We start from the raw sequence: 20,215 nt of genomic DNA, 5'->3' as shown, positions 1-20,215 counted from the left end.
AGACAAAAGTTTTGGAGACACGCACATCTTAAGCATAGGATGCATATTTTTTTAATTGTGCGTTGACCATCTCACAAAGGTTTAAGTTGAATAAAATATTAGGAGATGTATACATCTTATATAGAAATTTGTAAAAAATAGTATATAAGTAACGTTTGTAATAAGTAGAACTATCAACTTGTTGTTAAAGACATTTAAATTAATGTACATCGTAATAGCACATCGTGATAAAGCGCCAAGGATGTAGTTGAGAACTTTGGTTCACACGATTATTTTTGAGTTGATTAACACGTCTTTGTTGATCAACACGTTGACTATGGAAAAATTTTTAAATATGAATACATTTCTGAAATTCTAACACATTGGTTACACATAATTATTCATACACATGCTTATTTATATTTAATCTTAAATTTTTTCATTATACATCAATAATATTTTACACTTAAAAACAAAATGTTGGTCAGCGTGATTAAATATATTCAAAAATTTTTTTAAATCTATTTATAGTAAACGCCAAACAGCAAAACAATTGCTCGAATACATATACCAATATAGACAATGACATGCCTATAAGAAGTAGAAAGAGATGGGGCGAAAATTCGTACATATTTATACTTGACGCACTTCGAATATCTTTTCTGCATTGGGGTCTTCGAAATGTCCACCTAATAATTTGTCGAGTTTTCAGACCAACTTCCGAAATCCTCATTAACCTGTAAATACGTAATAACATCCAGTGTAATAAAAATCACCTCATTGTATATTGTATTCATTATCATTTACCCAATTTTGGCCATTTCTAAAATCGTACTGTTAATCCCAACAACAAAAGCTGCATAACTTGGTCCACTAAGATGTACCTTATAGATGTGAACGAATCTATTTATCAGAATCGTATATAATTACTCAAGAATGTATAAGATTTACCTACTTCTACAATCTCGCACGTTTCACGATTGTCGTAGGTTTTTTCAATTATCGGATACGCGATACCAGGATGAGTATGATAAGCAAAGCCGCCCTTTTGAACTAATCGCATGCCCTCTTCGGGCTCAATGAATAAATTCGATTTCGGTAATTTTAACCAACAATTTTCATAAAATACTTTTGTATCCCAGTATGGTTGCTGTAATCGTAAGGGTGATAAAATTTTATGATTAGAATTTAAAAGCTTGTATCTACCTACTTTGAGGAAGTAGTCCAAGTAAGGCATGTTTTCTGTAGCCATTTTTAAATTCAACTTTCCCAATTCATTGAGAGAATCATTTATTTTATAAATAGGCTCTGCCAACCTTGATGAAACAATACAAGCCGAGTAATAATTAAACATGAGTAGGCTATATATCAAAGTAAATAAAAAAACAATTTGGGTTGACAGACGTTTCATTTTTATGTCAGTACCTAACCACAAAATAAGCCATTTGTTGAAAGATGTACTTAAACGTATGACAACAAGAAGATTTTTTTTATAAAAACCTTGCTGACAGAGAGCTCCGATTGTAATTAGTAAGGAAGTTGATAACATGGATTTACCCACTTCCTCATAACGTAAGGCTAGTGTTAAGATCATTAAAATAAAAATGATCAAAATTATCATTAAATACCAAATCTGATTATCAAAGGGTCGAAATAATTCTTGAATTTTTATATTCTTCGGTTGAGGGTTTCGAAGGTAAAAACAGGTTCTATGAAATGAAAATACAGATAAATTTGTAATTAATAAAATACGTTTCAATTTACCTGAACAGCCAGTCTTGGTGAGCACATTTGATCGAAGAACTTCTCCTCAAACTCAATATTAGAGGGCTTCCAGAAATATCGTACGTGTTGTTTCTCAAAGTTTCGACCACTGGACCTAACTGATCGCCTGGTGACCAATACGTGGATTCATAAGATTCTAAACTGCAAAGTATTTATAATGTTGTAGTTCAAAAAATCAGCAATTATAGTATACTGTGATGATACTCGAACAATTTTTAACTTTACGTAAAATTATACAGATCTGAAAGATGACTTAAAATTTGTAATCCAAACTTTGAGTTTGTATCCCAAGCTGCGTGGGTATGGTCTTTTAAATAATCTTCTAACCCTTCGTCATCCTTTTTATGAAAGCTCTGTTAACAAATAATGTTAATTTGTAATAAGCATTTTTGATGTGTTGGCGTGGTTAAGTGTACCAAGAGTAATTTAATGATTACTTTTAAATAAATAGCTTTCAATGGTAATCTGTTAAAATTTGATCTTCGATGGAATTTAGATTGTTTAAGGCTAATGTTAAGTTTGCTTTTTCCGTACCAATCACCAAGAGAAACTATGGTCAGATTTGAGCCACGTTCTTTTGAAATATTGTAAATATCGAATAGTTGGAAATGTTTCGTGTCATTTGAATGTAAGGCTATTACAATATCTGTTGACAATCCAAAAGTGGTGTCATCAATAAATTCCACAATGCGCATATCAGAAGTTAATATCAACCAATATCTTAATTCATCAAAAAATTTATTCAGTCGAGCCTAGACAAATACGTAAATCATTCAAATTTTTACTTATTTTTCAAATTCTAGTGCGATTTTTTATTAAGTAAACTTACAAATTCAAAAACTGAAGTATTGCAGTTAAAATTGTAACAACGAACATCCACGAAAATTCCTAGTCTATTATATTCAGTTTTTAACAACTGATGAATTTTAATTTGATCACTTATCATGGCAGAGATTCCTATCTCATTAAACTTCTTAAATAACAATAAATTTTCTAAAAATTATCAAAATTATTTATTATTAGACGTTGATGTAAAATATATTTTAAATAATTATGGTGTCACCGAAAACGTTTTCACATGAAAATCCAACAATGGTTGGTACTTTTTTGTAAATAAAGTAATCGAAAATAAAATCGTTATTGCTTAAAGAATTTTGTAATAAAATAAACAAAATCCAAAGCTTCAATTTCATTTTAGTCTCTGGAAAGTACAATAAAATAATGTAAAATGAGCTGAGCCAAATAAACTCAGCCTGACGTAGCACGAATTTGCCTTAAATTATTCACTAGAGGTATTTAAAGTCTATTAAAGTTGTCAATAATTCAAATCGTGGAAGAGTATTGAGGATGATTATTTAAACATTAATGCTAACAGTTGAACTCAGGAATAATTGACATCAATTTGTTTTAACTCTTTTTTTATTCAATTTAAGATGATTTAGTACAATTTTATATGTTTTTAACAATAAGCATGGATAGTATTTAATGCACAATATTAACTGGAATGAGGAAATATAATTAATTCTTCCTTAACAAAATTGATGTTTTCTTGTGTGACTGAAATTTAATTTTAATTTGAAAGTAATTATTTCGAGCCCCAAAAGAAACATGGCAGCAAGTAAACCTATCATCAAAAGAAAAAGATGTGGAGCAAATTCGTTTATAGTAATACTCGATGCACTTCTCATGTCTTTGCGGCAGAGTGGTTTGGTTTCCGACCATTTTAACACTTGTCGATGTCTAACTCCAACTTCGCTGATCCGAGCCAGTCTACAAATACATTATTTTTACTTTTTATTGTATTCTTATCCCAAAAATATAGTCCACGTTGGTAATTGAATGTATACGGTAAAAATAATCGATTACCCGACTTTAGTCATTTCTACAAAAGAACTGTTAGTTGTTACTGCGAACGAGAGAGAAGTTGGCCTTACAAGATGGACTTTGAGTACAAAAAACCATTTAATTTTTTATTTATAAAAAATGGTACAATTTATTAAAATATACTATTAATCATGACATACAATGGAATTTCATGGTTTACCTTCCATCAGTTCACAAATTTCTCGATTATCAAATAATCGTTTAATAAACCCGTAAGTAACATCAGGGTATGTATGATAAGCGTAGCCCCCTTTCTGTACCAATCTCATGGCGATTTCGGGTACCATGTATCGCTTTGTTTTTGGTATTCTCTGCCAGTAATATTTATAAAAAATTTCAGCGTCCCAATGGGGTTGCTGCAAAAACAATTTGTGTCAATAAGCTTTTTATCCTAAATGTCATATTTTAAATAATAATTTAGTACATGAAGAAAATATTCTAAATAATTCATCCACTCTGATGCAATGATTAAATTCAACTTTCCCATTTCGTTGAGTGAATCGTTGATCTTGAAAATTGGTTCCGCCAACCGAGCAGATACAATGCAAGCTGAATAAAAATTGTAGATGAGTAAACCAAATATCAGTGCAAAAAAAAGAGCCATTCGCGTTGAAAGCTGCTTGATTTCCATAACTACACCTAATGATCATAGAATGATTATTATTTCCTGTTTGGCACAAATATTGAAAAAATGATACCTTGCTGACTCAGCACACCAAACGTTATTAAAATTGAATTTGACAGTAAGATGGTTCCAGTACTTCTCTTTTCATAGTGTAAAACTACTATCAGTATCAGTATTGTTAAAACAATTAATAAAATTGTTAAGTACCATACGCTATTTGAAAATGGGCGTAATAATTCTTGAAACTTGATATCATTTAGCTGGGGATTTCGAAAAGTGAAGCACGTTCTGCAATCAAACATTTAAAATTTTTTAAATTACGTAACTAATAAAAAAAATTTTAACTTTAATAACTAAAATATTTTTGTACAAGTTCATTAAATTAGCCTTATTCAGCAAAAAAACTAGTTGGAACTGTTGCATAAGTTCGCTTGAAGACATATCTCAATTATTTTTAATTTATTTCATATGTTGAAAACATTTGTTGAAAAAAGTATTTAAATTTACCTGAAAGGCCAATCTTGATGAACAAATTTTATTAAGTATGTTCTTTGAACATTCATGGTAAAAGGTGTACCCGCAGCGTGAACTGAATTGTTACTCAGAGCTCGGACTAATGGACCTATTAAATCTGTTGGTTCCCATTCTTCAGCCTCAATGGAAATCATGCTACGCAAAGTTATAAAATAATTAAAAAAATTAATTAAATTTTTGTTGATTATTTATTATATACACTCAACAAAAAGGGATCTATACTGATTACTTGATCGACTATAACAGTAAAAGATTCTCCGGTAAAGTTAATAGACTTATTGGTCTAATTTGACTGTACCTGAAGTTGTACATCTCAGAAAGATGACTCATAATGTGAAAACCGAATTTTGTATTTGATTCTGTATCTGCACGAACATAGTCAGTCACATAAGTTTCAAAAGAAATATTTTTTGGCCTTTTTGAAAGCTGAAGAAACAAAAAAATCATATACTGAATTACACAATTTAGATATCAGTTTTAGTGGTTACATGCAACTTACGTTTAAATACATTATTTTTAAAGCAATGCCATGTAAATTTGAGCGTCTATCAAATTTTGATTGTTTTAGACTAATGATTAGTCCAGCTTTTTGGTTCCAAACACCCAAAAATGTCACGTTTAACTTTTCACCATGTTCTTTTGACGTATTAAAGACATCAAAAAGATTGTAGCTGTCAGAGTTGTTGGAAGGTACCGCTACAACAAAATCAGTGCTTGATCCGAAAGCTCGATCGTCCAGGATTTTTAGTGCATTTTTAAGATTTAAACCCAGTAATACCCAGTAATGCAGTTCGTCAAACATCCTGTTATCTGAAGCCTAATTTGGTACATGAAAGAAAAAAATTTGAAAATATTAATAATCTACTGATAACAATAGCATTATATATTCACCTACTATGGAAAATATGGTTTCTGTATTAAAACACTGTGTATCAATGAAAATTCCTAATTTCTGATGGTTCGTTTTAGTCAGAAATTCAATATTCAATTGTCTGTTTAAACTACCAAATACGGCAGCTATATTCATATAACTAAATCTTCTTATAAGTGATACGTTTTCTGAGACATAAGATCCAAATATAGCGTGATGGCAAGTATGCAAATGACATGTATTCAATTTCGTTACCTTCAATCGTGTTGCAAGTCAACAATGTTATGGCTGATGTATTTTTGTAAATAAAATAATCCATGATAAAATCATCTTTCACATTACAACATACACATATAAAATGAACAAACAGTAAGATAGTTTTTAGATACATTTTATAATCAACAAGAACCCACTCCTTATGTATTGGTTTAATAGTTTGTGAATAGAAAAGACGAACTTACTTCAAATAGTCACATAATCGATAAATGTTGTACAATTCATTTAACTTTAAACTCTTCTTGTATTATTGATTTTCTTAACAGTTGAACTGTCATGCATAATAAATGGTTTTTTTCAATAATTAATGATTTTACAAGAAATTGAAAATTTTACTAAAGAAATGGTTTTAATGCAAAATTTAGTACAATAATAAATTTAGGTTGCAAAATAAAGCACCTCTTGATGTAATTTTAAAATGATTCAGCCCTTACATGATATATGCAAAACTGGTTTCTGAGCCCATCCAATATTAAGCTCAATACACAGAACAATTCATGTATTATTTTTCATACAATTATAAATGAAACATCGTTCTAAACAAGTTGTTCATATGTAATTTATATTTTAAAATCTTATTCTCCAAAAATTACAACTTGTTAATTATTTTTTATTGCTTTTTTATACTGCTTGTATGTTGTTTCGGCTATTTCTACAACACATATGAATATGGCGAGTACGATGCCAATCAGTAAAATCAGCAGATGCGGCGCAAATTCATACATATTGATACTTGACGCGCTGAGGACACTTGTTTGGCACTCTGGCTTCTGTGCTTTCCAGCGGTCTACTTGGCGTTTACGTAGACCAGCTTCAGAGATTTTATCCAATCTGTAACAAAAGTAAAGTGACTTCAGTATACAACGTAGACGTTTGTGGGTTTTTGTTGTATTACCCAATTTTCATCATTTCCACAAATGAACTATTGAAAGTTACAGCAAACGTTGAAAACGTCGGTTTTGCCAAGTGAACCTATTGTGTTTAAATAATTATGCGAATAAATAATACACATGTAAAAAACTTTTGCATCATCATCAAGTTGAAATGAACCTCAGTAAGCTCGCACAATTCCCGATTTGAAAACCATTGGTTAATAAGAGGGTATCCAATGTCGGGTTGCACATGATAAGCGAATCCGCCTTGCTGAACCAATTTAATGGACGTTTCAGGATCCATAAATCTTTCATTTTCCGGCACATGTACCCACTGCGTGTTGTAAAATGTCTCAGTTTCCCAGTCTTTTTTCTAAAAAAAATTACATTTAAATGACAAGAGCTAATTAGTTTTCGCAATTTGACCAGCTTACTTTGATAAAAAAGTCAAAATAGATCATCCATTCGGATGCATATCTGAAATTTATTTTTGCGAGCTCTGCCAAGGAATCATTAATTTTGAAAATCGGCTCGTTCAAACGTGTGGACACAATGCTGGCACTGTAGTAATTGTATAGTAAAAAATAAAACGACAATATACACAAAAAAGCAATGCGAGATGATAGTTGTTTCATCTTCATGTCTGTTCCTGGATAATACGAAACACATTGGTAAAAAGCTCATTGATTATCATGACAATTTTTTTACTCTTGTCCTTTCTGACCTTGTTGACATATTGCGGAAAAAATAACTACAAGTGAATCGGAGTATTGCATCAGTATGTTATTGCTGTTATTCTCGAATCGAAACAAAAATCTCATAATGCAAACGATTCCAATGAAAAACGCTGCATTTAAATACCAAACCTCAATCTCGAGTGGTCCTAGTATTTCGTTGATTTTAATTGTTTTTGGCTGAGGGCTTCGAAAAACAAAGCAAGACCTATTCGGAAAAAAAATGTCAATAAAAAATTGATGAATAATTTTCCGTCGACATGGATGTGAGTTTACCTGAATGGACGTGACTGGTGAACGTATTTGACCATGTACGTGCGTTTGATATTCATAGTCGCAGGGCTACCTGTGATGTCGATTTCTTCATTGTACAGGGCTCGCATGATAGGACCATCGGGGTCTCCTACTTCCCACCGAGGAGCCGCTATGTACTGAATTCTATAATTTTTAGTTTTCTTTTTAAACGAAATTTGATGTTCGTTGTTACCAAAGCTCTAATTTATTGATAAATCCTACCTAAAATTGTACATATCCGATAGATGAGATGTGATGATGTAACCAAATTTCGAAAGACCATCAATTGCGCTACTGAAGTCTTGAAAATAATTTTCCAATGCTATTTCTGGTGGTTTGGTTTCATCCTGTAAAATACCATTTTCGGTTCCTCATAACCAGTAAAAATACAATTTTCATTCACTTACCACAAAAAACATTGCTTTCAAAGTCATGCCATTTAAATTCGCCCGCCTTTCATACGTTGATCGATTCATATTGATTTGCAATCCAGTTCTGCTACTCCAATGACCGACAAATGTCACGACGAGGGTTCCACCATGTTTCTTTGACGAATTAAAAATTTCATACAGATCGTAACCATCTGTGCTATTGGAACGCACCGCTATTACGAAATCAGTGGTAATACCAAATGCACGATCGTCTATTATCTTTAAAACATCGCTGAGGTAAAACACTACCACGAGCCAGTGATACGATTCATCGTACATACGGTACTCTGAAGCCTTTTTGAATCTTGTTAATAATTAATTGTGGTGTACAATAGTTAACTAAGCATTTACGTACTTACTTCCTGAAACAATGATGTGCTGTTTTCATAATCACAATATCGGAAGTCCAAGAATACGCCAACTTTCCAAAACGTTGACTTGGCTAACAAATGAAATTTAACGTTGTCGTCAAATTCATTAATTGCCGAGGCAATGCCTGATTCACTAAAATCTTTAAGCATCATTGAAATATCTGGAAGAGGAAAACAATGATTTTTACGAAACTGAGCTTTTTGACAAAAACGTCATACTCAAAAAGTTGTACCTCTAATATTATTACAAGAATATCCAATGACAGACGAAGTTTTCTTATAATTAAAGTAATCAATGATCAAATCACTACCGTAAACATTTAACGTAGTTAGATATAAAAAAATGACAAGTTTTGAATCCATTAAAATTCTTAGTGTTGTCGAAAATCTATGTAAACGTTATCAATAGAAGAAGTTTTTATCGACCGATTTTGTGAGCAAAAGACTTCCGTATTCAAATGTTGCGTGACTCATATGATTTCTTGGCTCGCTAATACATTGTTTTGAAGCTAAATGAGCGTTATTTACGTAAATAAAAAATCAATAAACAAATGCAAAATTTACTATCGCTGTGATCTTGAATAATTCATCTCGTGTCAATGTATCATTACCAAGAATAATACAATTCTGTTCTATTGAGTGACATGATATATACATCGATTAAATATGAGACAATAAACTTGAGTTAGGAACTTTATTGATTGTTTGTAATTTAAAGTAAGAAAATTTTGTACAAAAATATTACTTTGTGACGTTTTTTTTTACAAATGTTATAAATAAATAGGTACTACTGCTCTATTTGATCTTTAGCCTAGTTTTTATATTTAAAAAAAATTAAATTAAATTATTGAAGTATTTTAGTAAAAAAAATTTTATATTACGAATATTAATTATTTCGAAAATATATATAATCGTCGCAAGTACTGCGCCGAATATTAGAATCATAAAATGTGGCAAAAATTCATAAATGTTTATACTAGATGCGCTTAGTATATTTTTGAAACACTGTGGTTTACGTGATGTCCAACGGAGCAATTGACGCCGAGAGAGCCCCACCTCCGAAATTTTTATCAAGCTAAAATTTAAATAATTTTAAAAACACCTTTTCTATAATTAAGTAATTTCGTCGACGGTAAGATTACCCAATTCGAATAAAATCCGCGAAGGTATTGTTACTATTTACAGCAACCGCTAATAATACAGGCTTTTGAAGATGTATCTGTATTATGACATAGTATATATAAGTAAACATGAATATGTATGCATAATTATTTTACATGTCATATCACATACCTCAGAAAGCTCACAAATTTCTCGATTATTAAAATGTCTATCGATAATAGGATAACTAACTTCCGGATGAGAGTGATAAGCCAAACCGCCTTTTTGCATTAATCTTACACCCTTTTCTGGATCCATAATTCGTTCGACTTCCGGCACGTGGATCCACTTTTTTGTATAAAAAGTTTGTGTTTCCCAATCAGGTTTCTGAAAACTTTGTTGTAGTTAAAATTTTTCAAACTTTTTTTTTCATCGGAAAAAAAATCGCACGCTTGTTACAAACAAAAATTATTGACGCACTTTAATCAATGATTCAAAGTAGTCCATCCACTCCGTGGAAAATTTCAATTTCGTTTTTGCAAGCTCTGCCAATGAATCGTTGATTCTTGAAATTGAATCGTTTAAGCGCGTTGAAACCACGCTAGCCGAGTAAAAGTTGTAAAAAAGTATACTAAACATCATGAGGCAAAGAAATACAATGCGAGTCGAGGATCGATTCATTTTTATATCTGTTCCTAAAAAATGAATGTTAAAACACAAATCCTTGCAAATTTGAATCAATGTAAACAAGTTTTTCCTTACCTTGCTGGCTGAGAGAGCCAACGGTAATTAGAAGTGAATTAGAATATCGCACTAATTTGATGTCGATATTTTCGTACTTGAACAAAGATGCCATGAAACACACGGTAAATAATAATAAAATAAGAGTCAAATACCAAACTGTCAATTCAAGTGGATCCAAGATACCACTGACGTTGATGTTTGTGGATGGAGGGTTTCGAAAAATAAAGCATGTGCTATACAAAAATCGGAAAACACAAGCTTTTAAACTTCGATTTGTAAATTAATTTCTCAGACTGTCATCGACTCACCGAAATTGCCAAGCTTGGTGCAAGTACTTGGCGAGATAAGTCCTTTTGACGGTCATAACTACTGGAGTTCCAGAAATATCGATTTTCTTATCAACTATTCCTCGAATTATTGGACCAGCCAAATCTCCTGGCTTCCATTGTTCAGACTCAACACATTGCAATCTTAAAAATACAAAAATTTACCTTTTTAAAAAAACTATGTTTCAAACTAAGTCAAGGTATTATTTTGATCCATAATTATAATTATTTAATAATTTGTACTGAAAATTTAGCAAGTGAGAAAGATGTGAAAGAATCATAAATCCAAATCGTGATTGTCCGTAATTTTTTGTCCCCAAATAGTAATCTTGAAGGGAATCTTCTAACGACATGTCAGCCGGTTTCCATTTATTCTAAAATTTACGATAAATAGGATCATATAAGTAAAAGTACATCATTTCAATGTTGGAGGTCAATTAAAAATAGCTCACATAAACGAATGACGATTTTAAAACTGAACCATGAAAATTGAATCTTCTTTTAAATTTCGTCCCCAATAAACTGATATTTAAATTGCCTTTTCCACCCCAACTTCCAAGAAAAGTAATGTTTTGAACTACATTTACTTTCTCCCATCCATGGTAAACATCATACAATTGATAACTGATCATCTTGGTATCTAAGCTTCGACGAAGACTAACAGTGTCCATACGTGATGTATAATCTATAGGATATGTTTGAACAAATACAAAGTCTGATGATGGACCTAATTGACCTAATGTAATACCATCTAGTATACTCGTCATATCACTAACATTGTGACACAATACAAGCCAGCTGTATAACTCTTCATTCATTCCTTGTTCGAAAGCCTAAGGGCAAAAACTTTCTGATGAAAATCTATCGGAGTTGACGAATTAATTTTTACCTCGGTGAATAATGACGTCATTTTTTGTGGATGAAAACAGCGGATATCTACGTAAACACCTAATTTTGAAATATCAGTGTGCGCAAATCGGGATGTTTGAAATTCTTTACTTAACTTGTTTATGGAAACTTTCACACCGATTTTATTAAAATTTTTTATTAAATCTAAATCATCTGTAACAATTTTGTTAAAAGTAACAAAAGAAAATTGAAAACTTTATCACTGTTTAGTGTAGTTACCTTCCATACTATTGCACGAAAAACCAACCACACTCGGCGTGTTTTTATACTTAAAATAGTCTATTAAAATATCGTTATCAACATTTAAAGCATGAATATGAATAATTATCTGTAGAAAGAAGCACGGAATTTTACAATTTGAATTCATTTTCTGTTATTTACTTTTCTTCAGTAACAGCAAAAAAGCACAAATAAAACATAGAAATACCTATCCGGTAATGATGGTTTGTCGTTGCGTGTAAACTATGTATCGTTTATAAATTATTCTGTGCTATTACACAAAATGAGTCCATTTTTTATTCAATCCAATTCTGAAGCTTATTGTTATGTAGGAACAAATATGGAGCGTATCATTTTTTATTGTTTTATTTATTTTCTTTGTGACAAATTTTTGATGCCTTGTAGCTTTGCTATCATGTGTCAAATTAAGAGCACGACCTTAATGGTACAATCAATAAAAAAGTTGGACTAGATTACTTTTCGTAATTTACTGAATTCACTTTCATTAATCTGCACTTTATATATTTATTCATACAAACTTACATGTCAAGACAGTCTCACTAATTAACAATATGATATTTTTCAATTATTATTTCGAAGATAAGAATTATTATGGATATTTCCATGCCAAAAATCAAAAGAAGTAAATGTGGAGCAAATTCAAACAAGTTGATGCTAGTTGCACTGAGAACGTTGCTGAAGCATTGGGGCTTACGAGATTTCCAACGTATTACTTGTCGATTACGTATGCCAACCTCAACAATTTTCGTCATACTACATAAAAAACAAAACGCATTACTTTTGAAAAAAAAAAAAAAAAAAAAAAAAAAAAACAATTAATAGTAAATTGTTTTATTACCCTACTCTCATCAATTCCACAAATGTGCTATTAATAGTAACAGCAAAAGACGAATAGGTTGGGTGGGCTAAATGAACCTGTACAATAAAATGACCGATACAATAAAAATTTTTAACAGTAAGAATTATAATTAAACTCACCTCTGTTAGCTCACAAATTTCCCGGTTCGAGAACCATTGATTAATCAAGGGATATCCAACGTCAGGATGCATATGGTAAGCGAATCCTCCCTGCTGTACCATTTTCAGAGCTCGTTCGGGTTCCATGAACATTTCGTTTTCTGGTATATTTTTCCAGACCATATTGTAAAATGCCTTAGTTTCCCAATCTTGTTTCTGTAATTGATATTTATTAAGCGCTTGTCAGATCAGTTTTTACGCTATTACTGATAATTATCAAACAAAGCTTCACTTTGATAAACAATTCGAAATACACCATCCATTCGGAAGCAAATTTAAAATCTGTTTTTGCTAATTCAACAAGCGAATCATTGATCTTAAAAACTGGTTCATTGAGTCGAATGGACACCACACTTGCAGAGTAATAATTGTATATTATAAAACTGCATATCATTATGAATAAAAAGCCGATTCGCGTTGATACGTGATTTAGTTTCATACTAGTTCCTGTATTTAATAACGAATGATTAGTATGAAATTTTTACCTACGAGTTTTAACTATCAAAATATGCATACCCTGTTGACACAAGCTCCCTAATGTTAATAAAAAAGCGTTTGAATATTGAATGATTTCGTTCTTTTCAAAACTTAAAGCCAACATAAAGAAACAAACACTGAAAATAAACAAAGCAGTAGCCGAGTACCACACATCCATGGCCAATGGACCAAGTACTTCATTAACTTTAATTTTCATTGGCTGTGGACTTCGAAATGTAAAACAAGTTCTGAAATGATTGAATACGATAAGATGTGACTGGAATATACATTTTCTTAAATCAAATATTTAACCTGAAAGGCCAAGTGTAGTGGAAGTATTTAACTAAGTAAGTCCTTTTTAAATTCATCGTTACTGGACTTCCTGAAATGTCAAAGTTCTGGTTGTATAATCCACTAATTATTGGTCCTATGGGGTCTCCAACTTCCCATTTTGCAGCTACTGTACAGTTCAATCTGAGGATTTACAATTTTTATTGAAGTTAAAAATAGCATACTTATGACGTTTAAAGCAAAAACTTACTTGAAATTGAATAAATCGGATAAAAGAGTCATCATAGCATATCCAAACTTCGATAAACCATCGCGAGTTGTACTAGAAAAGTCTTGTAAATAGTTTTCGAACGACATATTATCTGGTTTAAATGTGGTCTAAAAAATTATATTACTTCTATGACTTACATCGATAAAAGTGTTGTTCTGGTTTTTTTTATTAATACTTACATAATAAAATGCTGCTTTTAATGTCATACCATGCAAGTTGGCTCTTGTTCGAAATTTGACTGGCCCTACATTGATTTCCAGTTTTTCTCTTTGCCACATGCCCATTAATGTAATATTAAGCGTGCCACCACGTTCTTTCCATGTATTATAGATATCGTACAACTCATAGTTATCCATCTAATTAATAAATTCGAGAATAAATTATTTCAAATTTAACTTACACACTTTTTTTTTATTTTTTGACTACGTAGTAAAGGTAGTTTTTGCATTTTTATATCAACCAGTTATTGAATAGGTTTACTAGTACATAATCTATAAAGGTTACAGTCTTAATCCAACTAAGGAGCGTAATACTCCGAAGCTAACCCACAAATTTGTGTACATTAGAAATTAACTATAGCTGATGATGTGTATCTTTATGTAGTTTGCTATTAATCTATAGATTTTTTTAGTGTATTTTTTTATTATTTTTTAAAATTCAAAACTGGTGAACATTTTTACATCGTAGACTTTAACTAATTTATAAATGAAGCTCAGCGTGATATTTTAATTTTTATTTCATGTAAAAACTACCTTTAATTATTAAAAAATTGAAGTAGAATGCTACATTATTTAATTCTAACGTGGTGTTAACTGAGGGGGTAGCTATTACGAAATCCGTAGATATGCCGAATGCTTTGTCGTCCAGGATATTTGGAATATCCGTGATATTTGATACTATAATTAACCATTTGTGTAGTTCATCGTACATTCTATAATTGGCCGCCTGAAAAAAAAATTGAAATAATCTTTAAAACGGAATAACGAACATTAACATTACAAACATTTAAGTTTTACAAGTTTGGTTTTCTAACAAAATTTTTTTATTACTTCATTAAGCAAATGTGCAACACTTTCTTGATTGTAACAGTAGCTGTCAAGAAAAATTCCTATTTTTTGATTGTTGGTATATGCAAAACGATGAATCAAGAAGTTCTCATTCAGTTTTACCAATATTGATGATATATCTAGTTTGTTCAAATTTTTTACTAAAAACGTATCATCTGTGAATTAAAAAAAAAAACTTAATGTAAACTTTCATTTCTTCATTTCTATATTTCACTACTTATTATTAGCTATGCCTGTACACAGTTTTACCTTCCAAAGAGTTACAAGAGAATCCAATGACACTAGATGTATTTTTATAATGAAAATAATTAGTAATTAAATTATTCTTGACACTTGACGAACCAATTGCAAAAATAATTGTTAAAACAACATTAAAAATATTCATGCTTAGCACAAATTGTGTAAAACTATTTATTTTTACGTTTCATATACAGCTTACGATTGTGTATAAAAGATATCAGAGGGACTTTTGCGTGACGTCTTTGGATCTTTATGTTGGAAAAGTAGCATGACACGAGTTATTTCCAACGACAGCTAATAAATTATTGCTTCTTTTCATATCATTAACATAAATTATTGATACGATAGTACGAATGTTCCTTGGAACACAAAGTCTTTTTCCTATCTTGAAAAGAAAAATAATATCGAACACAGCTTTTGTTCGCGAAATGATTAGTTCAAGCTTATCACTTAATTAAACTTTAAATGCAATTTGCACTCTACAAATATTAATAGTACTTGTAAATTTGGTCTTACATTTGTATCTTAAGTTTTTTTTGGAAGTGTTAGTAGACCTTGATATTGAAATATTTAATTGGTTTATTGTTTATTCAAACAAAGAACGATATATAAAACCAATTAAATACAATGAAAAGCATTTACTGTTATGTTCCTTCAAGTCATACTGCTGTAAAATATTACCTTTTGTTTACTTTATACGAAGTAGTCCATCACTGATACAATGCTGTAATATTTTGTTAATAAACGATTAAACCAAACTTCAAAAAACAAAAATATTGAAGCCATCATCATCCCAATGGATAAAATAATGAGATGAGGAGCAAATTCATATAAATTAGTACTTGAGACGTTTATAACGTCTTTACGACATTGAGGCTTAGGAGATGATCATCTACCCAACTGACGGTGACGTATTCCTACCTCTGACATTCTTAAAAATCTGAAAATTATTATTAGTAAAATTATTTTAATGTTAAAATTAGACTGTTAAAAATTTTTTTTTACAAACTCAACTGCTGATAATTTCAAATATGCTTTCTTTTCTATGATTAGTTTTTGTATAAGATTTGTGTGAATTGACTTAAGTATCTTTTTAAAAAATATGTTTAGATATTACCCAATTTTAGAAACTTCTAAAAAACTGCTATTATAGGTCACAGCGAGAGTCGCGAAAGAGGGATGTTGAACGTGCACCTGAATCATAAAATTATGTATATAAATGTTATGCAGCATCTAAACATACATACACATAGGTCATTTTACAAAAAATCTGTTTGTTTTTTAATCTTTTTAAATATTACAAATTAATTTTTATAATAGATGTTTGAAAATTTAATACAAAAATTTCGTTATCTAATGAAATATGGAAGTATTATAAATGTAACTTGTAATGTTCTTAAAATTCCACTATTAGCAGTATATCAAATTGATGTAATTGTTTTTAATTATTGTAGGCTTAGTATCCGAAAATTGTTGCCATGGGTGTGAATGAAAATCTTGGACGCTGTGTATTCTTCAAATTTAATTTAAATTCAGGTAATAGTATTATTACAATAAATGAAAAAATATTTTATCTATAAAATAAGCGATAATTATCGTAACTATATCCATCTTGATTTAGTTTCAACTGGCCAGTTTTGTAGATGTACTTGGTGATAGAGTCGGGAACAAAAGTTTCCTAACTTTTTGGACCTTTTATTAAATAAAAAAGAATCATGATTAATTGAAAAACTCAATATTACTATAGTTTACATCGAAAGAGTGTATTGTTTTATTTTTTAGTAAAATGACCCACACAGTTTAATTATGTTGTGTACCTCGTTGAGTTCACAGATCTCACGAAAGCTAAAAGTGCGGTCAATGATAGGATAGCTCACTTCAGGATAATACCTAGGATTAAGCTTGAAACTTACGTAATGTTGAACATTTCCGATAATGGGACCAAAATGTTGTATCCAAATTTCGAAAGTCCATCTTTGGATCGAGTGGCATAATCTTGCAAGAAATCCTCTATCGACATATTTTTCGGCCTGTAGTTACTCTGTCAATGCATTACTAATTTTTGATAAAAATCTTTCAAATTATTATTTTTGCGTACCTATTTTATAGATAAATACCCTGAACAATGCAGCTTTCATGCGCATCCCCATCAGATTAGCCCGTCGCGAAAATTTAACGCATGAACGTTACATTTACCCTTCCTCCACCTCCCTTCCACGCATTGTAGGCATCGTAGAGGTCATAGTCACCGGTAGAACGGTTAGCTGGTACAGATATGACGAAATTTGTCATCAAGTTGAAAGCTCCGTCGTCGATCATACTTTCGATGATTGTAACATTAGAACTGAATACTAGCCAGGAGTGGAGTTCACCGTATAGACGATTGTTCGCAGCCTGAAGAGATTTTGGTTGGTTATCTATACTGAAGTTTTTTTAATAAAATGATTAAAATATTTGTTTTTTTAAATTAATTTTACTTCAGACAAGAGCCAGTTGATTGTTTCCTCGTCATAACATTGGATGTCCAAGAAGATACCCGTTTTCCAGTAATAAGACTTCACTAAAAAATCAACACGACTAGTGCTGCTTAGCTTAGGAAACGTTGCTCTTATGTTTAACTTGTTAAGTTTTTTCGATAGCAACAGATTATATTATCTGTAAAACAAAAATTTCATTAATCACGAAAAATGTTAACCTTCTTACAATGTCTAAACATGAAATCACCATCACATGTAAATCCAACAACATATGGGACTTTCAGGTAGTTAAAGTATGTTGCAACGAATTCAGTTTTGTCACTGACACTTTCAGCGAGCAAACGCATAAACAATAAAAACGCAAATCTCATTATTCTTTAACTGTAACTATTCAATTTCAACTGTAAATAATAATCCAGTGGAAAAATACATATTTAAAAACAATGGGATGATCAATTTTTGTAGGTACGAGACAAATACTTATAAAAATAGCAGCACGATCAATATCGCGTTCTCTTCACGTTAAATATTTACCCTAAACACTACTTTGTTAAATTAGAATCATTGCATTTTTGTCTGTTGCAGTATTATTACTATCATTATTATTATTGTTACTATTATTATTATTATTATTATTATTATTATTGTTACTATTATTATTATTATTATTATAACAAGATTTAAAAAAATAATATATAATTATGTAGTGATTTAAAAAATTTAAAACTGCATAAAAATTTTGTTTAAAATATATCTAATAAAATGCATCAAATTTTTGCAGAAATTTTTCTGAAATTAGCCCTTAAAAATCTATAAATGTTTATTTATTTTGAAGAAGTAGTGTTACCTTCTATTACCATGCTTACATATGTGTTGGTTAGAAGATTTTAATTACTTCTATTCCAAACTATTAAAAAAAACTTCCATACAATGCTACCCTGACAAAAATATAATCAAACATAAATAAGAAAATCATTAATTCCGATGATTATGATTTAATTAATTGTTTGTGTGTATTCACCTTAGGGAATTGAATACTCACCATGAATATAGTTTCTTTTTGTGAAAGGTATTTTGGATAACAGAGCTTGTACCATGTGAACATTGTTTCTTTAATATACCCGGTGATTGTAAATCATCAAATTCGTCCAAGCTTGATGATCGTCATCTCTTAAATTGTTTTCTCGGGTTACTATTCACAGATCTATGTATCAGCTTCTCGTGAATTTTTTTTTCACATTTAGTTCAAAGTATGGACTGAATGGAATAAAAACATACTCACCAAAATCTTGAGCCAGCTCCAGCTCTTATTGTTCCTTCTCAACTCGGTGATAGTGAGTTCTTTACATAAATAAACGCATTCATGATGAAACAACCCTCAGAATAAATTTTTTTATTATCAAAATCAATTTAAAGACTACTCATCGTACTCCAAAATGTATTCGCAATTTTGTACTTAATAAATTAAAACTTAAAGATAACACCAGCTTCGGAATTGTATTTTTAACTACAGTTAACAATTAATTTTTGCGATGTATCACAATCATGGCTTGTCAGAATTCATCAGGGGTTTGTATCATCAATGTCGAAAAGGAAATAAATAAGATAGTAATTTTTCAGCAATTAACTAACGGAAAACAGTGAGGTTGTATTTTTATCAATTTTATCAACTAAGCAACGTTTGAAACATAGTAAGGCTAAGTATAAGATTGTTTTACATGAAACGTGGAATGGATATTTGGAATCCGTGGAATAATGAACCGACTGTGGTAAGGTATGGTTTGGTAAAAACGAATGGCTAGATCGAACGTGTCCATTACATATATTAATCCAGAGATACAGGAATAGAAGACCCTTTAATCGATAAATTTTTTACTATAAAGGGTAAAAAATTTAAAATTAAAAGCTCTATTTATAGCTCAAAGTAAAATTTCGAAAATAAACAGGTCACATTTTAGCCTGTTTTTTAACGTAATCAGATTTATCTTGAAACTCATGGGTATAGTAACAAATTACATTATTTTAAAAACGTTCTAACATTATATTTTTAGTTTTACGGTTTTAAACGGTTGAAGCATACAATTTTCGTAAAATGACCCATGTATATACACGTAACTGATTAAAAGAACTTTAAAAAAACAAGTCAATAAAAATTATTTTCGAAATGACGTCGCCGTTTGACTTGAAGCGTCATAAGAGGGTACTCGAGGAAGCGTCGACGATGAATCGCGCATCTGGTTGAAAAAAGTCCGTGTTGTGTTACGAAAAAAACAAAATAAAAAAATAAAGAAGAGAAAGCATTTGAGACAACAAGTGATAATATACTAGAAGGCGTGCACGCGTGCCCGCTGCATGATAGGACCATCAAGAGCTATGCCTGAAATTGATCTCACGTGATC

The 20,215-nt window shown here is 30.7% G+C and overlaps 4 protein-coding genes across 4 annotated transcripts; all 4 read right to left on the bottom strand.

Annotated features, from left to right (window-relative positions):
- Positions 1-302: 302 nt before the first annotated feature.
- LOC149373927 (ionotropic receptor 75a-like) lies at positions 303-1,345 on the bottom strand. Its single transcript, XM_089595467.1, has 5 exons — positions 1,190-1,345; positions 935-1,129; positions 787-863; positions 551-716; positions 303-314 (listed from the first exon to the last, which is right to left on the bottom strand). The coding sequence occupies exons 1-5, from the start codon at positions 1,331-1,333 to the stop codon at positions 303-305; spliced, it is 594 nt and encodes a 197-aa protein (XP_089451593.1). The 5' UTR covers positions 1,334-1,345.
- Positions 1,346-1,739: 394 nt separating this feature from the next.
- On the bottom strand, positions 1,740-5,609 carry LOC149373926 (ionotropic receptor 75a-like). Its single transcript, XM_089595466.1, has 9 exons — positions 5,307-5,609; positions 5,106-5,233; positions 4,781-4,942; positions 4,347-4,561; positions 4,073-4,287; positions 3,809-4,004; positions 3,631-3,706; positions 3,361-3,534; positions 1,740-1,905 (listed from the first exon to the last, which is right to left on the bottom strand). Exons 1-9 carry the CDS (start codon positions 5,607-5,609, stop codon positions 1,740-1,742), a joined length of 1,635 nt encoding a protein of 544 aa, XP_089451592.1.
- Positions 5,610-6,553: 944 nt separating this feature from the next.
- Positions 6,554-11,428, bottom strand: LOC149373925 (ionotropic receptor 75a-like). Its single transcript, XM_089595465.1, has 12 exons — positions 11,415-11,428; positions 10,810-10,971; positions 8,890-8,963; positions 8,637-8,817; positions 8,262-8,589; positions 8,077-8,201; positions 7,837-7,998; positions 7,551-7,768; positions 7,261-7,475; positions 7,005-7,199; positions 6,850-6,926; positions 6,554-6,785 (listed from the first exon to the last, which is right to left on the bottom strand). Exons 1-12 carry the CDS (start codon positions 11,426-11,428, stop codon positions 6,554-6,556), a joined length of 1,983 nt encoding a protein of 660 aa, XP_089451591.1.
- A 1,087-nt stretch (positions 11,429-12,515) lies between these two features.
- On the bottom strand, positions 12,516-18,921 carry LOC149373924 (ionotropic receptor 75a-like). Its single transcript, XM_089595463.1, has 11 exons — positions 18,859-18,921; positions 17,536-17,733; positions 14,864-14,977; positions 14,212-14,388; positions 14,012-14,139; positions 13,783-13,944; positions 13,510-13,718; positions 13,226-13,440; positions 12,955-13,149; positions 12,815-12,891; positions 12,516-12,729 (listed from the first exon to the last, which is right to left on the bottom strand). Exons 1-11 carry the CDS (start codon positions 18,919-18,921, stop codon positions 12,516-12,518), a joined length of 1,752 nt encoding a protein of 583 aa, XP_089451589.1.
- Between the last annotated feature and the right edge of the window lie 1,294 nt (positions 18,922-20,215).

Source organism: Copidosoma floridanum, unplaced genomic scaffold (assembly GCF_036245765.1).
Source record: "Copidosoma floridanum isolate Cflo_tuat_1 unplaced genomic scaffold, Cflo_Japanese_pri ptg000025l, whole genome shotgun sequence".
Taxonomy (NCBI): domain Eukaryota; kingdom Metazoa; phylum Arthropoda; class Insecta; order Hymenoptera; family Encyrtidae; genus Copidosoma; species Copidosoma floridanum.
The sequence above is the reverse complement of the archived record's forward strand: the minus strand, read 5'-3'. Positions and strand labels throughout refer to the sequence as shown.